At 47.3% G+C, this 7,347-nt stretch overlaps 1 protein-coding gene across 1 annotated transcript; it reads left to right on the forward strand.

Moving 5' to 3' along the window:
• The first annotated feature begins 284 nt into the window (after positions 1-284).
• LOC123411278 lies at positions 285-1,632 on the forward strand. The gene has a single exon (XM_045104210.1). It carries the CDS (start codon positions 562-564, stop codon positions 1,294-1,296), a length of 735 nt encoding a protein of 244 aa, XP_044960145.1. The 5' UTR covers positions 285-561; the 3' UTR covers positions 1,297-1,632.
• Positions 1,633-7,347: the final 5,715 nt, after the last annotated feature.

The following is a 7,347-nucleotide window of genomic DNA, read 5'->3' on the forward strand; positions in this document are numbered from 1 at the left end:
TGCTCATCTAACACACATCACTATCCTAAAAATTTACTTTGCCATGGAGAGACCGGCAACAGTATCACGTATGTGTAACTCTCGAAAGAAACGATCAACGCAACAATTAACACGCCCACAATTAATGTGACAGCATCAGCCAACCAACTCTTCTACCACCAGCGCCAGTATTCTTTTGCAATAGGCAGCACGACTTCCTCGCATGGACGACCTTGCCTCTCCGGTCGGATTTTAAAAAGGCTTCGCTTGGAATTTGTCGTCTTCACACCGTAATCACCACGCGCGCAATACGCCGTCGACTTTGACTACCGACGCCGCAGCAGCTGCAGCAGCTGCTCCCGATCGAGCTACCCATTCCGGCCCCGCGTCCATACCCCTGCCCGCCTAATATATGCAGCCCGGAGATCCGGAAAAAAGAGTACGAGTGTACAGCCCCATCCACAAGTACGTCCTTCCATCACCGGGCTTCACGTGAACCCTAGCTAAGCCAGCTAGCTAGCTCTTACGTTCCCGCGTTACGTAGCTACTTCGTCTTCGATCGGATCGTCACCGTAGCTTGGCATGGGCGCTGGTGTTGCTATGGCGTGCTTCCTCTGCGTCTCGGTCTCGCGGCGGGGGCGCGCGGCGAGGCTGGTGCTGTGGGGCGGCGAGGCGCGGGCGGCCAAGCGCGGGACGCAGGCGGGGCAGGTGATGCTCGACTTCGCGGGCACCGTCGTGTGCCTCGCCGACGGGTTCTACATCGGCCGGCCCGCGCCGGTGCTGGCCATCGAGGACCGCCTCGTCGCGGGGGCCACCTACCTCGTGCTCCCCGTCGACCGCCTGCCGCAGGGCTACGACGCGGTCACCGCCGCGTCCCTGGCCGCGCTCTCCTACGACAAGGCCGGCCCGGCGGGGTCCATTGCGGGGGGACCCAGGAGCCCGTTCGAGTACGTCAAGGGCGACGACGGCCGGAGGGTGATCAAGGTCACCCCGGAGTTCCTCGTGAAGGCCGTCACCGCCAGACCGGGCTGCGAGAGTGGGGCTGAGGTCGACGGAGAGGGCGCGTGCGGCGGGGCGCTGTGCAGCACGCCGGAGCTGAGGAAGCACTACGAGCAGCTGGTGGGATCCGGGAGGGGGAGGGCATGGTCTCCGCGGCTGGACACCATCAAGGAACGCAAGGGGAGGAGGCTCGTGGCGGCGGTGAGCCCCGGAAGGATGTCGCCGGTGGCAGTCAGGTTGCTAGGGCTGGGTAAAGGAGAAGGAAGGCACCGGCCGTGCGGCGCATCGTCGAATTCCTTCACTTCGGTGGCGTGTTAGCCCTCAACAGCTCCTTGCTTGTTTCCTTTTGTTTGACGGAATCAAGCAATTGGGAGCTGATTTGTACAAATTGGGCAACCGACTCTGGATATTGTTCATGACCAAAGAGGCGACCGACTCTGGATATGTTCACAACCAAAGAAGAATTTGTTAAGTATTGTAGTATTGTAGTATTGCTTACTTGATTTTGTTGGACAAAATTGTACAGACGTCAGTTCTCATTTTACAAAGTGAAATGTGCCATTATTTCACTAATTCAAATTGATTGAACACTTTAGGCCAAAAACTCAGGAAATGACCAGTTTAGAGCACATACTCATTTATTTGTTCAAATAAGGGTAAAACAGATATGAAAGAGATTTTTTTTTGTCCACGTGGCTGCCACTATGCCAGCGTTGTGAAAACTATGGGTTAAGCGTATACCAGGAACGCGTTGCTTGTTAATATAAGGCCGAGGCCAACTGTTACAATGAGATATACTCCTTCCGGTTCTAAATATAAGTCTTTTAAGCGATTTTACTATGTGTCTACATACGAAGCAAAATGATTGAATGTACACTCTAAATTATGTCTATATACATTCGTGTGTAGTCCACTAGTGAAATCTCTACAAAGACTTATATTTAGGAATGGAGGGAGTACTTGGGAGGATCGAGATCACTGGTCGATAAGATTGATCTCCAAGCAATCAATCCCAACAACCCAACCAGGATGTTACAAGATTACACACAACTAACTATACGGTTTATCTCTACAACGAATGTTACAAGATTACGTGATGTTTAACACTCCCCCTCAATCACAACTATCTAAGTTGAAATTTCGTCTAAAAGACTCTAGTTGGCATAGTGCCAATGGTTTAGTGAATTCATCTGCAACTTGATCACGAGTAGGTATGAATCGAATATTTAATAGCTTGTGAGCTACCCTTTCTCGAACAAAATGGTAGTCTATCTCAATGTGTTTTGTTCTGGCATGAAAAATGGGATTAGCTGATAAATACGTAGCACCAAGGTTATCACACCAAAGTGATGCTGCCTTCGGATGATGTACACCCAGCTCAGTCAACACGTTTTGGATCCAAATAACTTCAACAGTTGCATTTGCTAAGGCCTTATATTTAGCTTCTATACTTGACCTGGACACAGTGGGCTGTTTAGGTGCACTCCATAAAACAAGGTTGCCTCCTAAAAATACTAAAATACCTTCTGTAGACCTCCTATCATCAGGACAACATGCCCAATCTGCATCAGAGAAGGCACTCACAAGCATTGAGTCAGACTTTCCGAGTCGCACCCATTGACTCTTTGTACCTTGAAGATATCTAAGAATTCTTTTCATTGATGTCCAATGAGTACTAGTAGGAGCATGCAAAAACTGACATACTTTGTTTAGTGAATATGCAATACCTGGGCGGGTTAAGGTCATATATTGTAGTGCACCTACAATGCTGCGATACGTGATAGAGTCCTCCATCCCAAGTGCTTCTCCATCATGAAGAGACAATTTTTCAGAAGTGGGCAAAGGAGTGGGAGACGACTTGCACCCTTGCATACCCATCCTTTGAAGTATTTCCTGCACATATTTTTTTTGTGACATTATAATTCCATTTGGGCCATTCTTCACTTCAATCCCAAGGAAGTATTGGGGAACGTTGCATGGGAAACAAAATTTTTCCTACGCACACGAAGACCTATCATGGTGATGTTCATCTACGAGAGGAGATTAGATCCACATAGCCTTGTAAAAACGCGGTTGATGTAGTGGTACAACTTCGTGATTCAAATCACCGTCGTTCCACGGACCGTCCCACGATCCGTTTCGATCTAGCGCCGAACGAATGACACCTCCGCGTTCAGCACACGTACACCTCGATGACGATCTAGGCCTTCTTGATCCAGCAAGAGAGACGGAGAAGTAGATGAGTTCTCCGGCAGCGTGACGGCGCGCCGGTGTTGGTGATGATCTAATCCTGCAGGGTTCCGCCCGAGCTCCGCAGAAATCTAATCTAGAGGAAGAACTATGAGGTGTAGGTTTGAGTTGCGCGTGGCAAAGTTGTGTCTCAAACAACCCTAAACCTCAAGTATATATAGGAGGATCCAAGGGGTGGGGCAAGCCCTTAGGGCGCCGGCCAAGAAGGCCTCCTTGGGCCGGGCGACTTGGGGAAGGGAGGAGTCCTTCTCCAATCCTACTTGGATTAGGACTCCTTCCTTATTTTCCCACCTCTTTTGGATTTTCCACTTTTTCCTCATGGGCTTTCCTTGGATGACTTTGTCAGTCCATTATACCTTATTGTGCATCCAATAAACCCATGTGGACCCCTTGGGGCGTGGTGGGCCCACCCAGTGGGCCCTTGGAACCCATTCGTCACTCCCGGTACACTGCCGGCAATGCCCGAAAAACTTTCCGGAATCCAAACACCAACTTCCTATATATCAATCTTCGTTTCCGGAACTCCGAACAACCTTTGGTCACCAACACATATAACTCAACTAAACTAAAACGTCACCAAACCTTAAGTGTGCAGACCCTGCGGGTTCGAGAACTATGTAGACATGACCCGAGACACTCCTCGGTCAATATCCAATAGCGGGACCTGGATGTCCATATTGGATCCTACATATTCTACGAAGATCTTATCGGTTGAACCTCTGTGCCAAGGATTCATATAATCCCGTATAACATTCCCTTTGTCCTTCGGTATGTTACTTGCTCGAGATTTGATCGTGGTATCCCTATACCTATTTTAATCTCTTTACCGGCAAGTCTCTTTACTCGTTCCGTAACACAAGACCCCGTGACTTACACTTGAGTCACATTGCTTGCAAGGCTTGTATGTGATGTTGTATTACCGAGTGGACCCCGAGATACATCTCCGTCACACGGAGTGACAAATCCCAGTCTTGATCCATGCTAACTCAACGGACACCTTCGGAGATACCTGTAGAGCACCTTTATAGTCACCCACTAACGTTGTGACGTTTGATACACACAAGGTATTCCTCCGGTGTCAGTGAGTTACATGATCTCATGGTCATAGGAATGAATACTTGACACGCAGAAAACAATAGCAACAAAATGACACGATCACATGCTACGTTCATAGTCCGGGTCTAGTCCATCACATGATTCTTCTAATGATGTGATCTCGTTATCAAGTGACAACACTTGTCTATGTTCAGGAAACCTTGACCATCTTTGATCAACGAGCTAGTCAACTAGAGGCTTACTAGGGACAATGTTTTGTCTATGTATCCACACATGTATTTGAGTTTCCAATCAATAAAATTATAGCATGGATAATAAACGATTATCACGAACAAAGAAATATAATAATAACTAATTTATTATTGCCTCTAGGGCATATTTCCAACAGGAAGAAGTAAAGACTACCAAGGTCCTTGGGTGCAAAATCCTTGCCCAAGTCCTTGAGGAGAGCTTCAACTGCCTTAGATGAGGAACTTGTAACCACTATATCGTCAACATAAATGAGCATAAAAATAGTGATGCCATGTTTATGGTAAAAGAATAATGAAGTGTCTCCCCGGATGGAATAAAACCAAGAGATTGCAGTTTGGAGGACAGTCGAGAATACCAAGCTCGAGGTGCTTGTTTTAATCCATACAAGGCTTTATCAAGTTTGCAAACATAACGTGGAGAGTGTGAATCTTCATACCCAGGAGGTTGCCGCATGAATACTTCCTCTTCCAGAACACCATGTAGAAACGCGTTCTTTTCATCTAGGTGTCTCATGCACCAGTTTCTAGATAGTGCAACTGAAACAATTAACCTGATAGTAGCAGCCTTGACCACATGACTGAATGTGTCCTCATAGTCCATCCCATACCTTTGTTTGAAACCTTTAGCAACCAAACGTGCCTTGTACCTGTCAATGGTGCCATCAGATTTTCTTTTTTACCTTATAGACCCATTTGCAGTCAATGATATTGCTGCCCTTGGCAGGTGGAACTAGGTGCCACATTTTATTGTCCATCAGTGCTTCATACTCCTCATCCATAGCTTGTTTCCACTGAGGTGGATGTAGAGACTCTTGCAAATTTTGTGGTTCACCTGTGGCACAGAAAGAACCCCATCGGATACATCCATTGAAAGGATCGATATGGTTGACTAGAGGGGGGGGGGGGTGAATAGGCAACTACCAATTTTTAGCTTTTCTAAATAAATATGGAGTAGCAATCATAAAGGTTCACTAACATGGCACTAGGAGGACAACCTATATGATTCTACTTAGTAACGAGTAACGAAGCACGTAGGAGATACTCTACAACACCAACATATATAGAGTAAAGGTAAGAGATAACCACAAGTGGAACCGATGAAGACGAGGATGTGTTACCGAAGTTCCTTACCTTTGACAGGAAGTACGTCTCCATTGGAGCGGTGTGGAGGCACAATGCTCCCCAATAAGCCACTAGGGCCACCGTATTCTCCTCACGCCCTCGCACAATGCAAGGTACCGTGATTCCACTATAGGTGCTCTTGAAGGCGGCGACGGAACCTTTACAAACAAGGTTGGGGCAATCTCCACACAAAGCTTGGAGGCTCCCAACAAGACCACGGAGCTTCACCACAATGGAATGTGGCTCCGAGGTGACCTCAACCGTCTAGGGTGCTCAACCACCCAAGAGTAACAAGATCCGCAAGGGATTAGTAGGGGGAATCAAATATCCTTTGGTGGAAGTGTGGATCAAGGCCTTCTCAAGCAATCCCTAGAAAATCAACAAGATTGATTGGCTAGGGAGAGAGATCGGGCTAAAATGAGCTTGTGGAGCAACAATGGAGCTTAGAGAGGTCGAAGGTGAGCTCAAGGAAGAAGGAGATGCATTTATATAGTGGGTGGGGCAGATCCAACCGTTACCCACCTGCCACATAAATGCACGAGCGGTACTACCGCTTCCCAGAGCGGTACTACCGCTCGAGGGAGCGGTACTAGCGCTCAGCTCCATACCAACCACGGTAGTACCGGGGGGTACTACCGCGCCACCCCCTCCGTTGGAAAGTATGCGAGAAAAGGTCCGTCGGTGCGGTAGTAAAATAATACTACCGCACTAAGGGCGGTAGTACCGCCCTTGGAGCGGTAGTAAAAAACTACTACCGTTCTTCGGGCGGTAGTACCGCTCCTGGAGCGGTAGTAAAAGTTTACTACCGCACCTGGGACGGTAGTACCGCTCCTGGAGCGGTAGTAAAATTTTACTACCTCTCTAAGAGCGGTACTACCGCTGGGACAGCGGTACTACCGCTTACCCCTTTTCACATAGGCAGGAAAAATACAATGGTGCTCCATTGAGGCTAAAATATGGGTGGGTGCATGAGGTGTGTGCGTGAATATTCCACCCAAACCTTTCCGACGTGGACCCCCTCTTGGAACTAAGACTTTCCTATGACTCAAACTAGGAAGAGAAATGTAGAACAAAATCCGTCTTCGAGATCCTCCGAGGGGCGTCGAGTCATCTTGTGCCTAGAGGAGAATATTCTGAAATGCTCAGGACACAAGATTAGTCCGCACAACAATTGTCATCAATCACTAAAACCACTTAGGAGAAATATGCCCTAACAATCTCCCCCTTTTTGGTGGATTGATGACTATGTTGGATTTGCAGAAAGAAATAGAGATAGGCATATGCAAACTTCAAAGATATCACGAGGGGGTAGTTTCCTCTGGGTATGTGCATACCAACAACTAACCACAGAGAGAACACCCCCTAGATTATATAGACTAAGCCATCCTTACTACATACGTACGAGAGATGAAGAATATTGAAGCATGGCAAAGCATGTGAGCAAAGGAATACTGGCACAAGATACTATGTCTCACAGGTTAAACAAAAAATAATAATACTAATAATACTGAGACAGAAGATAAGCAGGATAAAACATATATCTCACAATAAGATAGGATCTAACGACTCAGTCTCAACCATAAAGCAAAAGTAGCAAACGAAAGCAACAAAGTTTTCTCAAACCAACAGACCAGAAAAACTAGAGAACGAACGAGCAAATCCTACGCTCTCTCCCCCTTTGGCATCGAAA

The sequence above is a fragment of the Hordeum vulgare genome, chromosome 7H (assembly GCF_904849725.1).
Source record: "Hordeum vulgare subsp. vulgare chromosome 7H, MorexV3_pseudomolecules_assembly, whole genome shotgun sequence".
Classification (NCBI taxonomy): Eukaryota; Viridiplantae; Streptophyta; class Magnoliopsida; order Poales; family Poaceae; genus Hordeum; species Hordeum vulgare.

Coding starts and splice junctions, on each gene's coding strand:
- LOC123411278 (XM_045104210.1), top strand. CDS start 562: ATGGGCGCTGGTGTTGCTATGGCGTGCTTCCTCTGCGTCTCGGTCTCG.